Here is a 20,428-nt window from a genome sequence, read left to right as displayed (position 1 = left end):
TAAATTTTATAAACTTAGTGGGTCAATGTTTTGTGAGTGTCTATATGGATTCATTTTCGTAGAGAATTAATATGTACCCAATTTGTTATAAATAAACTTCGAAAACTTCAGTCATATTTTTTTTCAATAAAAGAAATGTTCAATTTTTTTTTCTTATCCTTCGTAAATAAAAGTGAATATGGATATTTAAGTAACTATTGCCTCAAATACTAACTTTTGACGTTTAACTTCAGTTATATTGTCATAATTAATTTAATTTCAAATAATCTAATTTTACAATATTCATTTACTGTTTTACCTATTTGGCTGGTGGATCTTTTTTGTTTGATATAAACCTTCGTCTGAGTCTCATTTTCTAGTTTTGACTGGAGTATGGTCTTAAGGTTTTTCTGATGGCAGACAAGTTTTTCCATAATTTAGTCGAGTTCGTCAATAATTTTTAGGTTGGAAAGCGCTATTAAAGATTAAATTATCCTAACAATTTTATCCAGATTAATTTTTTTTTAAATACTTATCTTCGACATTGGTAATTTTGTCCAATTCCATTTTATCAATTGCATGAAAATGACCATATAACTAGAACAAATAGAGGCATCCGATGCGACATTAGGCTGGACTCGCTACTTCCGACAGCTGCGAGCGGGGCTGGACCGGGGGCTTGGATGTCCGTCGGGCAGAAGGGAGAGTTCATCGGGCAGATGGGAGGGTTGGGCGGGCCGAGGGGAGGGGCGGGCCGGGCCGAGGGGCTGGGACGTCCGTCGGGCCGAGGGAGGGTTGGGCGGTGGGCCGAGCAGGCTGGGCCGAGGGAGGGCCGAGGGGGAAGGGCCAAGAGAGGGTTGGGCGGCGGGCCGAGGGAGGGCCGAGGGGGATGGGCCGAGAGAGGGTTGGGCGGCGGGCCGAGGAGGCTGGGCCGAAGGAGGGTTGGGCGGCGCGGCAGCTGGTCGGGGAGAGAGAGTGAGATTGAGAGAGAGGGTAAGACAGAAAGAGAGAGAGGGGGGGCTTACCGGAGGAGGACGGCGAGCAGGGCTGGAGGGTGCTGGGGCGAGGAGGTTGAGTCGATGGGGTTCGGCGAGGGGGCTGAGCCGAGGTCGACGGAGAAGGAGTTGCAGAGGGAGAGGGAATTGCAGAGAAGGAAGAATTTCGGGTGAGGAAGAAGAGGCTCAGGTATTTATAATACCCTAAAACTATTCGGTGCGACGCCGTCGCACTGAATATGAAATCAGACAATGAAAAATTTGGGAGAGATTTTTCAGACCGTTTTAAATTTTAAACCCTTCAGGTGCGACGGCCGTGGCACCTAAAGGTATAAGGTGCGACGAAATCGTATCCGATACGACATTGTCACACCGAATACCACTTAACTTAAGCGAAATATTTAGTTGCCTGGATGGGTATCTGGTGCGACTTGTCGCACCTAATATGTGCTTAGGTGCGACTTTTAGGTGTGACATGTCGCACCTAATACCTTTCCGGATCAGAAAATTGAATTTGTAGTAGTGTATCAACTTTCATTTAAATACTTCGTATTCATGCAAAATTATTTAGAGAACCATTTATCCAGTTTTAGATATTTACATAATCTCTCTTTTTACTATTGGCCTTGGACATCACTAAGGGAAATTACTAGCTAATTCAAAATGGACACAGAATTCTCGAACTAAATATATAGACAAAAATGCCTATGAGATTTTACTTAGTACTTACTACATAAATCTAAAATCTGCTTCATGTTTTGCTAAAAGTATCCTCCATTTATTGTCGCCGCAAAGTCTAAAAATAATCTTGTTACTTTAGGTTTTTGAAGTAAGGACATTATAAATAAGAAATATTAACACAAATAATAATGAGAAGCAAGGCATTCTAAGAAGAAGAAAAAAAAGGAAAATAAGGAAATCCAAATAATTTCGGGGAAATAATTAAAGTACGATATTTCCTTTTGAAAATAGTTTTTTTTTTTATAAACAGTAAACACATTAAAAAAAAAAACAACAACAGCAACGGTAAACATTAAGAAAAAAAAATGATTGTTTACACTTAAAAAACACTATTTTCGTAATAAAAAACTTTAAACACGGTATATTTGTCATAAGTTTCAAAAACACACTATCAATTTCCACATTACGACATGGACTTTTAATCAATAATCAAGTTGGGCCACAGCTAGAAATTACCACCAAATTAGGTCTATTCCGTAACCCATACGATGTGAACGGGTTGATACGACGTCGATTCAACCCAAAAAAATTCAATTCACCTCCTTCTCCAACAAAGCCCTAGAAAATTCCCAATTCCCACATCCTCATCGAGACCCTATCGAATTTTCTCTCGATATTCCAGGTAAAATTCACGCTTAGCTGTATGTTTCTCAACGTTTGTTTGATTGTACTAAATATTAAGTATATTTTTCTGTTCGCGTTACCTAAAAAATCAGCCATGAAAGTGAGAGCTTCAGTGAAGAAGCTGTGCGAGTTTTGTCGCACGGTGAAGCGTCGGGGTAGAGTCTACGTGCGTTGTACGGCAAATCCGAAGCACAAGCAACGCCAAGGCGTTTCGACTTTCGCGTACGAAGGTCCGTTGCCTCCACAGTATGTTACTCTTTCCCTCTATTGGTTTTGCGAAGATTTCTTAAGTCTCGACTTCTTTTTATTAGAAATGGTTACCTTTTTTTTCAATCTCATGCTGGTTGATTTCTTAGATATTTTCTGGAAAGTTTTGAGCTTTTTTCATCTAGTATTTGAGGTTTTTTTTCTGATTTTTTATTTATCTATTTCGATGCGTAGCTAAATGTCTTAATTATTGTTTTTCTTCTTCTTCTTCTTCTTCTTCTTCTTCTTCTTCTTCTTTGTAATGACTATGAATCGTAGCATTGTTATATGAAGATAACGATAAAGGCTCTTATTAAGTATTTTTAACGTCAATGAGAACAAAGCACATTGTCAAACGGATTATTATATGAATGTGACTTCAGATTTTAAAAAACGGCTCTTTCATAATCTATATATTTTTTTTTTCTTTCTAGCTGATCAGTTAAAACCCAGCTTAGTATAGTTTCCAGTTTCACGTTCCTATTGAATTTTCTTTCAAAGGGCGTAGTACTATCGTAGATAATGTCACATGACATCTAACATCAAATTATGGAAAATATATAGGATACTGAATGGTACGGAATAAACATAAAGGAACCGGAAGTGGTTTCCATGGTGATAGCTCTTGGATGTTCTATTAGTGCTTCGATCAGACCTAACAGAAGCAATGGGAAAGAAACGAAACCCTTTTCGTTGTTGTTACGTTGATTGTCAGGCTTTGAAACATTCCAAGGCGATCTTCGCATTCTGTCTCTCAGAAAGTGCCTCTAAACGATCGGAACCGTCATTGACACAAAAAAATGGTTTTTTTTTTTTTTTTTTTTTTATCGAGTAGGACTGTCAAGGACATCATCAAGAAAATCATGCGAAATTATTATTATTATTTTTTTTAGGGGAAAAGGGTTGATGAAGGCATAATTAAAGACCTAGTGGCGTTGAATTCTTGTTGTTTACCGAAGTAAAACAGAGGGCTGAGTATCAGGAAGTTAGGGGTTAAATACAAGGCTCTGTTGGCAAAATGGGTATAGAGGTTTCCTTTTGTAAAGAGAATCATTTTGGCATAAATTGTTTCATGGGAGCAGATCCGTAGAGGCCGATTTTCTCCAACCACGCGGCCTTTTATGGTAGATTTTTATTAGGAAATCCGAGACCGAAGTGTGGTGTGATTTAAATGCTTTGTTGGGGTAGCCGAAGAGATAATGGAACCTCAAATCTATATGGGAACCTCAAATCTATATGGGAACCACATGGAGATAAGAGTTGAAGTATCGCCTTGTCTGTCAGATTAAATAGCGCCCATCAATATTCGGGAAGAGGTCTTCAAGATGGAGGAACTTGATTAATCAGATCAAAGGACTTTTCTGTCAATTCGCTTTTGCAGGATAATGACAATGACATATGTTTTCCTGCGGAGGATAAAATGTAAGTTTCAGCTAAGAGGACTGCAATATTTTGCGACGAATGCCAAGTCGATTGACAATGAGGATAAGAACCCATTTTTTATCGTCTGTGTAGGGTTAATTTGAACATCGCTCTGTAGTTATGAGTACGAAGATTCCCCTTTAGCCGATCTCAGATTGGGAAAATGTGCTGTACTTTCGTGATTTTTTTTTTTTTTGTTTTTTGGTCCGAGTTTAAGCAGCAATTTTTTGTTTTTCTTTTGGCTTTAAGAAAGCAGCAATTTTGTTGTTTTGGGTGGTTTTTTGACCTTCTCCTTTTGACTCTCATATATAAAATATAATATATATGTTTCTTGATAAAAAAAAAGGAAAAAAATAGAGATAGAGTAGCTTTAATCCGTGTACTGTAGAAAACAAATAACGACATACACATTTATATTATGTAGTGCTTCACATGTATATATATGATTTCGAGTGCGTTTATCATAAGACGTTACATTTTATGTTATTATTTCAGGCTGATTGGGACAAATGCGAAGCAGGAAGTGAAGTTTGATCAGCCATCACAGGCGGGTTTATTGTCTCTTATCGCAAAGAAACCCGAGCCCTCGATGACTCTCGGATGGAGGGTCGGGTTGGCATCAATCCTGTCCCGAAGAAGCAATTAGGAATCGAATGTCAGGTGCGAGATATGCGAACCTGTCAAGTTCCAAAACACCCTTTCTTAGTCTCGGTAGCTCTTCCAATTTCGTCGATGAGGATCCAAAAATTGAAGCCATGTCTTGATTATGTGTGTGGGAAATTAAGGTTTATAAAATCTATAGAGTTTTTGGATATTTTGCAAGTTTTGATATTGCAAAAAATCCACCTTTAATAATTTGCCCTCGTTCTGGTGTTTATTCGAGGAAATGGCTTCCCTCTTTTGTTGAAAATTATACATTTTTTTTATCATTACGTATGAAACAGATTTAGTTTGTCCGGACTCCGGAGAAATAGTATTCTAATTGTATTCTGTGTTAAATTCAAGGATCGAAATATCGTTACCGTTTCGACTTTTCGAATTTACTGGTAACCCCCGGTACCGTAAAGGAATACCGGGGGAAGCAAGAAAAAAAAAAAAAAAAACTGGTACCGTTGAACTTACCGTTACCGTAGATGAATACCGTCAAATGCCGTATTTATCGAGGGGAATTTAGAAAAGAAATATACATAAAACATACAAAGTACGTAGGATAAAATTCATAAAATTAATAATAGTGTACAATGTTTCAACACAATACCAAATTCCAAACACAACAAAAAGTAAGTTCAATAGAAGGAATATAAATGACTACTCAAGTGAGATTTCAAGATTTCAAAGGAAATAATATCAAGGAATTTCTCGAAGGAACGGGGAAATAATCGAGAATGAGATATTAAGAATATCAAGATCGATAAGGTTATAGAATATTTTCACGAATGTAAGAAGGATTGTGAAAGTGAAAATATATTTTAACGACCTAACTAATTTCAACGTGAAAGGAATCCTGGAGGAAATTAGTGAAGTAAATTCTTCGTTATATTTTTCCGTCTCTCGAGTGAATTATGGTCCAATGAGTTTATCGAGTAATTTAAATATATTAAGGTAATGAGAAATCTCGGAAACAGTAAAGGAATTATCGAGTTTATCTCGAATAATAAATTAATTCCGAGGAAATATTCCGGAAATTAATTTAAGAAATACATTCTCAAGAATGAGAATTAATTCCGAGAAACCTTAAATATATTTTGATTACTCGAGAACAAACGAGAAAATTTTCGGTTCGAATAATATAATTATAATCTGTTCGGTTATGGATTTAATTAAATAATTATAAGAAAATGACGTGGTTGTAACAATTTTTAAGGGACCCATTTGAAAGAAAACAAGGAAAAGAGGTTGGATTGTAATTATTAGGATAAGGTTGAGCTTGCCAACTCATCACTTATCTACATTAGTTGCCTAATAAAATTAAAGGACACGGAAAAAAAAAAAAAAAGAGAAAGAAAGAAAAGAAAGAAGAAGAAGAAGAAGAGAATCGAGCGGGAGAGAGAGAGAGAGAGAGGGAAAGAGATCGAGGGAGAGAGAGAGAGAGAGAGCGAGCGACTGAGGGAGAGGGAGTTCGGCCGACAGCCACCGAGACCCGGAACCCACCTCGCGCGCGCGTTCTAGCCGAGAAGACGAGGACGCCGGACTGAGAGGAGACGCCGGGAAGCTAACCGGGAAAGGCGGGATCCGGCGGGATACGGGAAGAAATGGCCGTAGTCGCGTCGGGAAGCTAGCGGGTTGGCGGGATCCGGGTTCCTTCCCGGTTCCCGGTCCGGTTCCCCCGGAATCACCGGAAACTTCCGGTTTTGGTGGTTCCGGTGCCGGGGAGTTCAAAAAAGGGGGATCCCGGCCGGTTCCCGTCCGGTTCCCCCGGGATTTCAATCCTTGGGACTTAAATTAGGATCTTTATTCCGTTGGAAGATATTGTCTTGGAAAATATCTCTATGAAAGCTTAGATATTTTAAGAAGTTCGCCTCTAATGATTTGACTTGCTGTTGGTTGCGGAAAATCGTTGCTTGAGTTTAAAATTAGACATTTTGTCTGCAGGGAACACTTAATGCTATTATCAATTGCAAATGAAATAACAATTTTTTTTTTTTTTTTTTGGAAAAAAGTAAAACATAAGACTGGTGCTCAAACATTTGAAAGTCGAGACGTTAACAAGCAGATGAAGCATGTAGATTTGTCGGTTTAGAAGATGAGTATTGTTTGCTTCAACTGCAACAAGAAATTGTCATTTTTAAGAAATTTTTACACATTGTCACCATCATATATATATATAAAGAAATTTATTGGAAACGAAATGTCAATGTTTGAAGAGTTGATGGCCACAAGCTGAAGACGCATAAATTGAAGTAATTTTTCTAGGATATTTTGCGTACTGCAATTATTTTCATCATGAACACTAAAATTTAAAATTGAGTGTGAGAATATCTAAGGCTGGCTAACATACTACTCCCCTGAAGAATAATACATTAAAAAAAAAAAAAAAAAAAAAAAAAAAACAAAGCAGCAATAAGCTAGTTTTGTAAAGAGAAAATGACGGCAAAAATACTCAATGTTTACGGTTTGTAAAACTTATATACTCATTGTTTAAAAGTCGAGGGTAAAATACCTAATGTCAATATTTAGTCTCTCCGTTACTACTAGACACGTTAAAATTGGATGGAATCTACGTGTCAATGTCCGATAACTTTAAAAAAAAAATGTTTAATTGTATTTAAATATTTAATATCTCTAAATACATACGAAAATGCATAAATTGTTAAATTAAAAATACCTATTACCCAAAATTAGTCTAATTTATGCTTTACAAAAACAAATAGGTTGTTTTAGAATTAGACCTACTTAAGTATTCTGAATTCGAAAATGCAATAAAAATCGTATTTTTTTTTAATGTACGATTTCTGTGTGATTTTCATTAGATAGGTTGAAGAAGCCGAGATTATTGGTAGACGAGGTCTAAGTATTTGGGATGCTTTTTCACACATAGCCGGTATTTACTCGTATTTACTTTGTTGAGTGAGAATATTTACTCCGACTTTAGCTAGCATACGAGTCTCCATGCTGATGATGATGATGAAGGCTTTTTCTTTGTGTCTCTCGTTGGTGGCCATGATGGTTGACCCAAAGTATTAAATAAATATATATTACGGCATAAATATTTTTCTTGTTTGTGAGGCATTTGTTTTGTTTTATTTAAGATCAATATGTTTTGTTTTTGTTGAACGCATTTGTTTGTTACAAGTGTGAAAAAACCAGAGGAATGTTAAGAAACAGAGCATAAAATGGATGGTTGAGAGAGAGAGAGAGAGAGAGAGAGAGAGTTTTTAATCACAAAAAAAAAAAATTAATTTTTTATTTATTTTTTTTCAAAGTTATCAGACATTGACACGTAGATTCCATCCAATGTTAACGTCTCTAGTAGTAACGGAGAGAATGAATATTGAGATTATGTATTTTACCCGCGACTTTTAAACAATGAGTATATAAGTGTTACAAACCGTAAACATTGAGTATTTTTGTCGTCATTTTCTCTTTTGTAAAACAAACAATAAGGCTTTTTCACAAGGGAAAATATGATCCTAACCTAAGTCGTAATAGATTCAAGATTGGAATCGATTGGTGGTATAAACAAATGTACGCATTATATTTAGAGCAATTCCATAACTTGTTTGAAAATCGATTAAAAGTTAATTGATGAATCTAAAATCTAAACACATGCGTACAATCCACCATTCAAGTACGCCTAAATCTCAAGTAGAAAAACTTGAAAGATAAATATTTCTTCTTCAAAATTTATGCGGCCACAATACTTCTTTAGAGAGTATTTTATTTTATCTAAGTCATTTTTTGAATTATTGACACTTTCTCTTATATATAAAAAAAATTAGTGTCTTCTTAGTCATATATTTTAATACTTATGTTATGAATTTCTTGGTCCATGGTTTTGAACTTCGTGATCCATATTTGAAACATTAGCTGAGCTAAATAAGTCAAGTGTGTTTTAGTAAGGAAAAAAAAGTTGTTACCTTTTATAATACAAGTTTGTGATATGTTTATGTTAATAAATAAATAAAAGTAGTAAATATATTCAAAATATCTGCGATTTTATTTTAATCTATTAGAAGGAGTTCTACGTGGTCGCGTTGCAGAGTATAAACGCTAATTTATCCACTAATAACTATTTTTTGACTTATCTTATTGGTCAACTAAGTCCACAATCGCGAAACTGTCGGACCAATCACAGACGCTCAGACTCGCACCGCAGATATTAAAACGCTTCAAAACCCCAACAAAAAAAAGGAGAAGAAAAAACGAAACAGAGATTTTTTTTTTTCTTTATTTATCTCAACACTTTTCCAATTAAAAAGAAAAAGAAAAGGGAAAAGAAAAATTCTCTGTTGATACTTGATTTGATACCCGAAGTGAAACCCACCGAAATATTCTGCGTTGGAATTCTTTTTTGTTTTCTCTTTTTCTTTTCCTTACAAGCGAAGAGTCTTCATTCAAATTCTTATGGGTCTTTTAGGTTTTGCTTGAGAATTACATTTTCTTACTATCATTTTGGGTTCGCTTCAGAGGAAAAGAAAAACGCAAAAGAAATCAAAGAAATGGCGACTCTGAATGATTCAATCACTGCTTGGCTCAGCCATTTCCTAGCTTGTATTGGGTAAGTATTTCTCTTGGTTAATTTTAATTTTCTTTTTTTTAAAGAAAGATAATAGAAGTGAACTAATAATACTATTTTTTTTTTAATTGCTGTTGGGTTGTGCTTATCTTAATGCCATTTTTTTTTATCTGGATTTTGTCGTTCCTCTATTTTTAGAATTTTATTGTCTGTTGACTCAAGGAAGGATTTGACTTTGTCTTAATGTATAGTTTTGGGTTATGAAAAAGTCTGGCTGTGGATTAGTTGAGGAAATAAATTATTGTAATCTATCAGTAATAGAGCTCACTTTAAATTTTGTAATATTTATTTATTTTTCTTCCCTTTTGAAGATGTTAAGAATTTGAGCCTTTCTTGAAACATTGAGAAAATTTAAATGGGATATATATAAGGATATTTAATCATATATCATTCTTTTCTTTTGACGATTATGTATCACATTGGAGTTAAATACTCTTATATAAGTATGCGCTATAATCTGTTAGTCGACTGTTTCTTGAACCTGGTAATTTTATTTCTAGTTTTTTATTTTTTTATTTTTATTTTTGTTGAAAATGAATGATTACACATTTACACTAGGTATGAACACCTTGGATTCGGATTTTGAAACTGAGGTTTTTTATATCTTTATTTAATTACATGCTAACATTTTAGTATTACAGTTTCTTTGACAATGGAACACTGTTTTTATCTATAAGTATATACCCAAGATTTATCAAATGGGCACCAGAAATATATACGATATATACTGAAAGAAAAAAAACTTATACAAAATAGCCCTTCAAAACTAAATTTACCAAAAGCCAAAATCTGACTCTGTCTATAATAATTTTAGCATATGTATACAGGGTGATTAATTTTACTATTATATTAAATAGATGGGGGTATTTAAAGAGACTTTCCTTCTGAATGTCATATTATGAGTATTATTATTTTGGAACTAAACCAAAAGTCCGACTACTAGAACACCAACTCCTTGGTGTTTAGAAATGCTTATTTTAGTAATATTTAAGTTTCACTCAGCTATACATATAGCTTCCATGTTATGTTGGTTGGTATATTTATTTATGGAAAAATTATACAAAATAGCTATTTGAAATTTCTTGATTAGCAAAATAATTAAAATTTCAACTTTTTAACAAAATAGTCAAATTTACGTTTTTAAATTTTTTTTACACCAAAAATTAAATTTTTTGACGATTATAATAAACAATTTATCACTTTCAAAGGAATTAATCCTAAGGTCAAAATTTTTTTTGAAACCAAATTATTGCACATTTTGGCCATTTCACTAATTTTAAACAAACTTTGGCTATTTTGTAAATCCATAACTTTAAATTGACTATTTCGCTAAACCATCCTTTATTTATTTATTTTTCTCTAGATTTTACAAAAGGTCAGTAGTAAATTGAGAAATGCTTATTTTAGTAATATTTTTTTGTTTTTGTTTTTGTATTTTTTATCTAGATTTTACAAAAAGCGAGTCAACAGTAATAGTTGAATCACAAGCTTTTTAGCAAAGTAACCAAAATTGCAAGTAATATGTGTGTGATTGTGAGATGGTCTAAGATGGTTGAAAACAGAGCAGTGGTTGTTTCGGGTGCGGTGCGAAAGCGAGGACGGCGGTGGAAGAGCCGTCGAAGAGGCCGAGGATTCAGGGCCGGTGCGTGGCCAAGAAACAGCCGTCGCTGTCGGAGGACTTTTGGAGTAGCAGCGCCGGAGATATCGACGCTTCCTCCGTCAGCCAAACTCTCCTCGCCCACGCAGCCGCCACTAGCACCGCCGCCCAGCCCCAATTCCTCAACCCCGGTAAAATTTACATTAAATACTTTGTGTTTTACTTTTGTTTTATATGTTTTCGGAAGAGTGGAGTTTCTTTAAAAATAAAAAAAAATAAAAAATTTTGGGGAAGTATGAACTTACAAATTTTTATTTATTTATTTGAACTTAAAAATTAAAAAAAAAATTATTGCAAGTGGGGCAAGTATGAATTTTTTTTTTTTTTTTTAATCTTGGGCTATGAATATAAATGAAAATGTTAAAAATAAAAAGGGGTAAAAATGTAATTTTTAAAAGTTTAGGGGGTCATGGTCTCCGTGTGCCTTCGCCTCTGAGGAATTTGAATTCGTCGACCCCGGTGAATAAATGAATACAAAGTTCATGTTGTCTTACCTTTTATTTTTTTTTATTGAGAAATAAGTTTTTTTTATTTTTTTATTTTAAACAGAAATTAACAATCTAGTGAGTGGCGGAATCAGAACTTGAATTTAGAAATATAAAATGTTAAAAAAAATTCAGGGGTGTATACAAAGAAAATCTTGCAAGAGGGGCAAGTATGAAAAAATTATATTTCTGGGCTATAAATATAAATGAAAATGATAAAATTAGGGGTAAAAATGCAATATTTAAAAGTTTAGTGGCCATGGTCGTTATGTGCCTCCGCCTCTGAATATGTTGGTTTGAAATTTAAGCTTTTGCGAAATAGGTGATGAAAATTTGGAACTTCGACTATTTTGCAAAATGTTTGTCCGACTAGTCATTAAACTATTTTTTTTTTATTCACAGGAAACGTCTGATGAATCATGACCTGGTTATGAAACTCTAGCAATTATTTAAGAGTTTTCAGTACAATGTTTCATAATCATACTTACAAATGGAGGATTTTACCATGCAAGATTTGTTTTTTTTTTATTAATGTAACATTTTTTTTACGTGTATTGATCGGCTTTTGATTTCAGGTCTTCGTCTGTGGAATCAAACTCGGCTGCAGTGGACTGGAGGCAATAATAAAACCAGGAATCGACCGAAACAAAGCCGAGAACTACACTTAAGGTATGTGCTTTTATTTTCCCTCCCTAACTTTTTTTTTTGGGCAAGCTTGTCCTATTTTGTGTTGATTATTTGTTCTTATATTTCCTTAAAGTTGAATTTTTGTATATATTTGGCGCGACAACAGTTGGAACGCGACGTACGAAAGCTTACTCACAACAAAGCATCCATTTCGCAATCCGATTCCTCTTTCCGTGAGTCTCTTTGTTTCATTCCAAGTCTTGGCCAATTTTTTCCCACGAGTATTTCTAAACTCGGGTGTTTTTTTATTTTTATTTTTGGGAAATCGATAGGAAATGGTGGAGCTTCTCGTCGATGTTTGGGAGCATGAAGGACTGTATGATTGAAAGACGCCGAAGAAACTCGAATCAACCTTTTGATTTCATTCAAATTTTAATTGTGTACATGTACAGTCAAAGGAACCAAAACACAGTTACTGAAAAAAAGAAAAAGAAGAACGAAGGACCGATAAACTTTAATCTTTTTTCACTAATATCATACCATATGCTTTAACCTGTATATTTTCCCTATTTTAACTTTTGTTGACTGGCTGTGTTCACACGAAGATATCCTGTATATTATAGGCTTGAATTAAATATAATTTTCAGTCGCATCACCATATCCTAAGACCATGCATTAAGTCATAAGATCATGTGGATTGCTACAAAGCCTAATGAGGCATCTTGTAGAAGATGTTTGAATTAACTATAATTATTATAGCTTTTATCGTTTCTTAATCGATATAGAGCTGCAAAAAGCAGTGGTATATATGATAGACCTACACAATGTGGTTTTTTTTTTTTTTTTTTTTTTTTTTTTTTTTTTTTTTACGGTCTGTCGGAAAGAGTAAGATATGATGTTGCCAAGCTAGCGTTCTAGTTGTGCTGATATCAACCATAGTGGAAATTCAAAAGATAAATTAATAGAAGATGGCATTCCTAGAATACATCAAATTTTCAATAATTCCATAAGTGTATCATTTTTTTTAATTTCAAAAGATTTTGTAAACAAGGTTTAAGAAAAAATGGCGGCATAAAGACCCAATGTTTTCGGGTTCTCCCACTTAAGTACCCAATGTCTAAAAGTGGCGGCTAAAGTTCCCAATGTCACTAAACTCTCCCTCCGTTGCAACTCAGGGCGTTAAAATGGATGTCAACTAAAATGGATGGCCAAGATCTATTACAGTATAATAGAAGAAATATTATACAGTATAATAGAAGAAATATTTGAACAGAAATATTAATCCCAGGGCGTTGGCGCTGGGACGGGCGATGATGAGGCGGCCGTCCACGCCGGAGAGCCCAACCGCGCGGGCCCCGGCGCGGTCGATGAGCGAGACCAGCCCTTTGTTCACTTTCCCGCCCAAGACCATAGAGACGATCTCCATTGTACGGGCGTCGGCCTTCGAGTCAACTTCTTCGTCGTCGTCCTGGTCCTTCGCCGGAGTCCTAACTTCTCTCACCGTCGCCGGACGCCACGCCTCAACCGTCTCCACCTCCTCGAAGTGCGCGAACGCCGACTTCGCGCTCGCCGATTTCTTCATCTTCTTCCCGAGCTTCACCGGCTTCACCTTACTTCCGGCGTTCGGCACGGTGTCGGAATTGCTCCGGATGACGTGGCCGCCACCGCCGGACTTCAGCTAGCTGTAGATCTCGTCGATGCTGCGTAGCTCGTCGGCTTCCTCGTCGGCGTTGATGTCGTCTCTTTCGCCTCCGGCTCAGGCTCCGACTCCGTCGTGTTGTACCGGCCAATGAATTTAAGCCTCTGAAGCACCGAGGGAGATCTGAAGAAGCTCGTTAGTTCCTTCTCCGTCTCTGGCTCAGTCTCCGGCGGAGAGGCCGCGGAGCTGTAGCGGCCGATGGATTTGAGCATGTGAAGCACCGAGGGAGAACTGAAGAAGCTCGTTTGTTCTTGATCCGGCTCTGGCGCTGGCTCAGTCTCCGGTGGAGAAGCCTCGGCGGCGTTGTGGCGGCCGATGGATTTGAGCCTGTGAAGAACCGAGGGAGATCTGAAGAAGCTCGATTGTTCCTCCTCTGGTCCTAGATTGTTCTGCTGTAAGTAATGCGCGGCTGCCTCTTGAGATCTGAAATTGTATATGTTGACGGACCTGAGTTTCTGAAGAACAGAGGGAGATCTGTCAAGCTGATCAGAAATTTTCTGCTGCTTGTTGTTCTGCGGCTTGGCGAGACTTGAAGAAATGGCGATAGTGCCGATCATGAGGTTGAGGAGCACGAAGAGAACAGTCGGCGATAGCCAGCTCTTCCATTTGCTTGTTTTATTTGTATAGCCGAATTCTTTTGTTATTATTTTTGTATCAGTTGCACAAGATTTAGCCACGTGTATTTGACATCCATTTTAACGCCCTGGGTTGCAACGGAGGGAGAGTTTAGTGACATTGGGAACTTTAGCCGTCACTTTTAGACATTGGGTACTTAAGTGGGAGAACCCGAAAACATTGGGTCTTTATGCCGTCATTTTTTTTTTTTTTTTTTAATTTCAAAAGATTTTGTAAACAAGGTTTAAGATACTGCTGCAGCGCGTCCTGACTACTTACCACTGAGATATATCACATATATTTAAGACTTCTGTAGTAGTACAAAAAGTAAATAATAATGATAAATTACATAAATGTCTCCTGAACTTTTGACCATTTAACAACGTGGTCCCTACTTTTATTTTTCTTACAGCGTCACCCTTGAACTTTGACAATCTTACGAACTTAGTCCTTCCGTCTATTTTTCTCAACAATCCATCCATTTTTGCCCATGTGATTGGCATGTGACTATTTAAACAGGGACAAAATTGTAAAATAACAAAAAATATTGATTTCATAATTATTTAATATTATTAAAATTATTATTTATTATATAAAAAAATAAATAAAAATAAAATAATTATGTAAAATATGAATTATTAATAAAAATGAATTGTAAAAATGAATTATTATTTATTATTAATTTTCTATTATCGTGAAAAAAAAAAAGTATAATGGAAATGTATAAAAAAAGAGTATTAAAAAAGACAACAAACAAAATGAAAAATGAAATTTTTTAATTTTAATTTATTAATTTTAAATATAAAATAATTAAATAAAGGATATATAGGTAATTTTAAATATTCAAGTTATTACACAAGTTAAAATAGACGGAATATACTCCCAAAATTTGACGGAATGACTAAGTTTGTAAGAATATGAAAGTTTAAGGGCGACGCTGTAAGAAAAATAAAAGTAGGGACCACGTTGTTAAATGGTCAAAAGTTCAGGGGGCATTTATGTAATTTATCCTAATATTTATTTAATATCTTTGAACATAAGAGATTTCACGGGTAACACTATCTGAATCTTGAAATCGGAGCTCAGAGAGAGAGAGAGAATCAAGGAAATTGAAAAAGAATTGAATGATTTCATTTATTTTGAATTGGGGAAAACTACAATATATAACAGAATACCGATTATGTCACTTCATCGTGTAAAATACAGTTTTGTCCCTACTAATTAAACCAAACTAAGGACAGAAAAGTAAAACAATAAATGCAAACGTTATTACTAATAAAACATAATTAGCGACTAACTTGCAGAGTCTATAAAACCATAGTCCTTTAATAATTGAAGGGCATATTGTCTCTGACCAATGACAATCCATGAAGATGATCGTGCAATCTCAAAGTCCAAGAAAGAACTTCACTGGACCTAAGTTTCTCAGTTTGAACTTGAAATGTAAGAAAGCTTTGACATCGTCTATGACTTCCATATTTGAACCTGCTACAATAATGTCATCAACATATAAGAGTATCAAATTTGTCTCCACTACCATGCGTGAATAAAGAATAATCTTATCTAGATTGAGAAAAGCCAGACGTGACTATAGCTTGTGTGAAGGTGATGTTCCATTGCTTGAAGCCTTAGAGCTTGCTTACGACCATAAATTGACTTATGCAACATGCAGATACGCATAGGCGTGATATTTTTATGCTCCCCCTTTCTATCATAATCCAATGGTCAATTCATATAAACTTCTTCAAATAATTCACCATAAAAATGGCATTATTGATATCCAATCAAGCTAGAAAATAATTTTGAGAAGTAGATAATGCTAACAAAACATTAATAGTTATAAGTTTAGCTACCGGATAGAAAGTGTCAATTAAATCAACACCTTTCCTCTGGTTATACCCTTTTGCGACTAAACGCGCTTTATGTCTAGCGAAAATCGCATCTGAAGTTGAACTTGTTGGTGTAAATCCATCGACATCCTATGGACGTTTTGACAGGTGGCAAATTCACAATAGATCAAGTTCTATTATCTTCCATGGCTTTCAGTTTTTCTGCCATTGCTTCTCTCCAGTTTGGATATTTACGCGCTTGATGGTAGTATTGTGGTTGATAATGATCTGAGATAGATAAGACATAGTTGTGAAACTTCTTAGATACGTTATCATAGTTGCACACTTTATAAATATGATGTGAAGAGAGAAAGTGTATACTCGATTTTGTGTTGTTGATGTTGCAGTGGTAATCCTTCAATTTTGTTGGTGTTACTCGTGGTCTAATAGAACGTCTGATAGTGACTATAGTTTCATTGCGGTCCTCAGGTTTTAATGTGGTATTGATCTCTGGTTGTGGTGGAATGACATCCGTTTACTATGGAGTCTCTTTGTCACCATCTGATGTGCCATCTTCATCTTCAACTGATGCATTTGGAATTGCCTCATGAGAATGGTTACTTCGAATAGTTTCTTAATTGTCAAGATAAGGCAAAGACAACACAATAGTAGGAAAAGGATCTACAGAATCAAACTTAGATTTATTGTTGTGGGAAAGGAAAAAAAAAAACTTGTTTATGAAAAACCACATCTCGAGAATTAAAAACTTCTCTAGTGTTCAAATCTAATAAACTGTAACCCTTCACTTCTGGTGGATAGCAAATGAAAATACATTTCCTTGCCCTTGACTGAAACTTAGTTCTATGAGCTTGTAAGGTTGAGGCAAAGACTCTCATGAAAATATATTCTACACTTGCTTGAAACAAGATCTCATATGGACATTTGTGAGATAAAATAGGGGTTAAAGTTCTGTTTATGAGATAAACAGTTGTCATAACACAGTCAGAACAATACCGAATAGGGATTTGACACTGGAAATATAAGGCTCTAGCTACATTTAGTAAGTGATGATGCTTCCTCTCAACAACAGAATTCTGTCGATGGGTTTCAACACATGAAAACTGATGTAACACTCATATTTTTTAAAGGAAATCTGAAAACACCAACTCTTTGACATTGTCTGATCTAAACTGCCTCATAGAACAAGAAAATTGGTTAATCACCATAGTACAAAAACGAGGAATAATCTGGTGAACATCAGATTTATTTCTCATGAGATATATCTAACAAAACCTACTACAATCATCTAAAAGAATAAGAAAAAAATCTAAAACCTATGTGTGAAGTTATAGAGTATGGACCCCAAACACTGTGGTGTACAAGATCATAGATTCTTTTAGAAAGATGATTATGAGATTGAAAACGAAATCTACATTGTTTAGGAAGAGGACAGATGTAACAATGAGTATTCTTATTGCAAGACATGTAAGACAACTTAGTTTTTAGAGACTCTAACCTCTTAAAGGAAAGATGTCCAAGCCTATTGTGCCAAGTCTGAGCAGTGAGAGTTTTATGTGAGATTTTGACTCTTTTGCTAGCACGTACAAGCCACCATGCCTTTCACCTTGCCAATCGTCTTCTTGGTCAAGATATCCAGTATATCAAAAGAACCGTGTGAGAATGAAACAATAATGGAAGAATCTAATGTCAAAGGGCTCATTGATATCAAATTGAATTTGAAATAAGGTACTAAGAGGACGTCTCTGAGCACTAGACTCTTATTAATAGATATACTACCACAAAAGACACATGTATTACTGTGTGATTTGGTAAGGTCACAATATCATTTTGTAAGGATTTTAAGGTGTGGAAAAGAGATATTTTTGCACATATATGGCTTGAAGCACCTGAGTCGAGAATCCAACTATGACTAGAATTATAGATACAACCTGAACTATTATTATAACAACATGAACATGTATGGAATGATTTCATGTTGATATCATTTTGACCTTCAAGTGCTGATGTAGTTGTGAGCTGGTTGGAAAACATGTTGATGATCTGGTGGATCTGATCATTCGTCAAGTTTGATGCAGATGTGCTCGATTCTTGTTTTCCTTTCATTTAGCCTTCTGGAACATTTGTTTGGTTCTTTACTTAGGTTTGTAACAAGTAGGGAAGCCATGAAGCTTGTAGGACTTATCAATTGTATGACCAGTCATTTTGGAGTTAGTGCAAATCGGACGATCTTTCTTGTTGTTGTTGGCTTTCCTTGGGTCATTCACATCCATCGCCACTGAACTCGATTGATATTGGCAAGCAAAAGTATCAGCACTCACAGATCTCTGCTTCTCATCTTGACACACCATGGCAAAAACTTTGTTGATTGGAGGCAAATGATCCATGGGTAACATTTGGCCACGAACAGTAGTGAAAGAATCGTTTAGTCTCATTAAGAACTTCATCACATATTCATTCTGCATAAAATTGAGCAATTCCTTCGATCCGCCACAAGAACAAGGGCAAGCCGGTCTGTACTTGCTCAGCTCTTTATAAAGTATCTTGAGCTTTGTGAAATATATGCCTACAAATTTATGATTTTGAACAAGATTCATGAACTCTTGTTGTAGCTCAAAGATCCTTGGTCCGTTGCTTTGCTCGTATCTTTCTCGAAGATCTTCCCAGATATACTTAGCATACTCGCCATAGACCACACTCGGGGAAATTTATTTTGTGCACAAGTTCGGAATCTAGGTAATCATTATGTCATTATTTCTTCTTCAAGATCAAAAGAGGCTCACATTGGACGCACCTAGCTTCTGGATCGAACCGTCAGATAAGCTGAGCTTGTTCTTGATCGAAACAGCCATCCTCATGGATCTGCTCCAGGATGGATAATTCTTGCCATTCATTTGTTGCGTCACCAAGATCATAGCAGGTGAATCTATATGATGTAAGAAAAAAAGATCAATTGAATCATAATTTGGAGCCTTTCACGAAGTAATTCCCATCGCCGACTACTCTCCAATCAATGCTTCTTCATATATATTCATTAAGTTAATTAACTCTATATATATGATCACTTCGAAAAATATTTTATAATTAACTCTATTCATTAAGTAAATTAAAATAAAAAAAAAATACAATTTATATATATACAACTTTTTTTTTTATTGGTTAAAAAATGTTTATAAAGTTAAACAATAATGATTTGGGCCTTTTGTCTTGAATAGCTTGTGGCTTTTTCATTTGGGGATTATTCCTATTCTACGACCTCCACAATGATTTTGGACCAAAATCAAATAAGTCCAATTTTATCCTAAAATATGACTACCTAAAATGAACTATTACATTTATATCCTTCCTATTTAGTTTCTTTTTATTAGATAATTAAAACCTTTTTTTAATTTTATTCCTATAACAATTATTTTTATTTGGAATTAAAATTTGAAACCGTCCAAAATCATTTCTTTTCTTCATCTTCGTCCAAAATCAAAATCTCTCTCTCGTCCAAAATCCTCGAGTTCGTCCTAAACCAGACCTCACTTCACTTCATCTTCTTCATCTCTGTCTCTTCGTCTCTCTCTCCATTTCGCTCTATCTATTCGTCTCGCTCTCCAGTTCTTCTCCATTTCTTCGGCAAAAACCACAAAAAATGACCAACACCCAGACCCCTAACGACGAACACTCAGACCAAAACCCAAAAACGAGACCCATTTTGACCGGAACCCAACCCCAAATACCGGACCCAAACACAAACCCTAAGAAGAAATCCCCCGCCAAGAAACCCAAACCCTTGAAGGTGTCGATCGAGCAAAGAGCAGAGTATCGGAGCTGTCCCTATCCTCATTCATGTTTTTTTATTGGTATTAATGTCAATAAAAAGTCACAGTGAGTTATAGAAAAATAATTAATTTGTGTTCTTTTTTTATTCATATTAATGTCAATAAACATTGGAACTTATTGGTATTAATGTCAATAAAAAGTCACAGTGAGTTAATGAAAAACTGTGAAGATTTATTGACATTGTTGTCAATAAAATTGCATTTTTATTGACATTGATGTCGATAAATCTTCAAAGGATTTTCCCAGAACCGTTGAAGATTTATTGACATTAATGTCAATAAAAATGCAACAATGTCAATAAATCTTCAACGATTCCCAGAATTTTTCAGAATTTTTTCCAGATTTTCCATGCTTCCAAGAATCGTTCTTTTCTTGTTTTTTAACTTCAAACACCACATGAATTCAACGAGAAACTTTTTCATAAAAA

At 35.3% G+C, this 20,428-nt stretch overlaps 3 protein-coding genes across 3 annotated transcripts; 2 read left to right on the top strand and 1 right to left on the bottom strand.

Moving 5' to 3' along the window:
- Positions 1-2,213: 2,213 nt before the first annotated feature.
- Positions 2,214-4,797, top strand: LOC149397981 (Ribosomal protein L36). Its single transcript, XM_089613984.1, has 3 exons — positions 2,214-2,337; positions 2,432-2,585; positions 4,503-4,797. The coding sequence occupies exons 2-3, from the start codon at positions 2,434-2,436 to the stop codon at positions 4,651-4,653; spliced, it is 303 nt and encodes a 100-aa protein (XP_089470110.1). The 5' UTR covers positions 2,214-2,337; positions 2,432-2,433; the 3' UTR covers positions 4,654-4,797.
- Positions 4,798-8,838: 4,041 nt separating this feature from the next.
- On the top strand, positions 8,839-12,664 carry LOC149397980 (uncharacterized). The gene is made up of 5 exons (XM_089614018.1): positions 8,839-9,225; positions 10,811-11,031; positions 11,961-12,054; positions 12,179-12,245; positions 12,345-12,664. The coding sequence occupies exons 1-5, from the start codon at positions 9,167-9,169 to the stop codon at positions 12,396-12,398; spliced, it is 495 nt and encodes a 164-aa protein (XP_089470144.1). The 5' UTR covers positions 8,839-9,166; the 3' UTR covers positions 12,399-12,664.
- A 788-nt stretch (positions 12,665-13,452) lies between these two features.
- LOC149397979 (uncharacterized) lies at positions 13,453-18,279 on the bottom strand. Its single transcript, XM_089614417.1, has 4 exons — positions 18,168-18,279; positions 17,761-17,856; positions 15,743-15,811; positions 13,453-14,345 (listed from the first exon to the last, which is right to left on the bottom strand). Exons 1-4 carry the CDS (start codon positions 18,277-18,279, stop codon positions 13,687-13,689), a joined length of 936 nt encoding a protein of 311 aa, XP_089470543.1. The 3' UTR covers positions 13,453-13,686.
- Between the last annotated feature and the right edge of the window lie 2,149 nt (positions 18,280-20,428).

This window comes from Urtica dioica, chromosome 5, assembly GCF_054948205.1.
Source record: "Urtica dioica subsp. dioica isolate 48M chromosome 5, U.dioica_male_clone48M_v1_H2, whole genome shotgun sequence".
In the NCBI taxonomy this organism is placed as follows: Eukaryota; Viridiplantae; Streptophyta; class Magnoliopsida; order Rosales; family Urticaceae; genus Urtica; species Urtica dioica.
Note: the sequence above shows the minus strand (reverse complement) of the source record. Positions and strands in the feature narration are given on the sequence as shown.

Coding starts and splice junctions, on each gene's coding strand:
- LOC149397981 (XM_089613984.1), top strand. CDS start 2,434: ATGAAAGTGAGAGCTTCAGTGAAGAAGCTGTGCGAGTTTTGTCGCACG. Junction 2,586..4,502: donor GAAGGTCCGTTGCCTCCACA/GTATGTTACTCT, acceptor TTATTATTTCAG/GCTGATTGGGACAAATGCGA.
- LOC149397979 (XM_089614417.1), bottom strand. CDS start 18,279: ATGAAAGGAAAACAAGAATCGAGCACATCTGCATCAAACTTGACGAAT. Junction 17,857..18,167: donor AACTACATCAGCACTTGAAG/GTCAAAATGATA, acceptor CTTTGACATTAG/ATTCTTCCATTATTGTTTCA. Junction 15,812..17,760: donor GGTGAAAGGCATGGTGGCTT/GTACGTGCTAGC, acceptor TTATTGTAGCAG/GTTCAAATATGGAAGTCATA.
- LOC149397980 (XM_089614018.1), top strand. CDS start 9,167: ATGGCGACTCTGAATGATTCAATCACTGCTTGGCTCAGCCATTTCCTA. Junction 11,032..11,960: donor GCCCCAATTCCTCAACCCCG/GTAAAATTTACA, acceptor TTTTGATTTCAG/GTCTTCGTCTGTGGAATCAA. Junction 12,246..12,344: donor GCAATCCGATTCCTCTTTCC/GTGAGTCTCTTT, acceptor GGAAATCGATAG/GAAATGGTGGAGCTTCTCGT.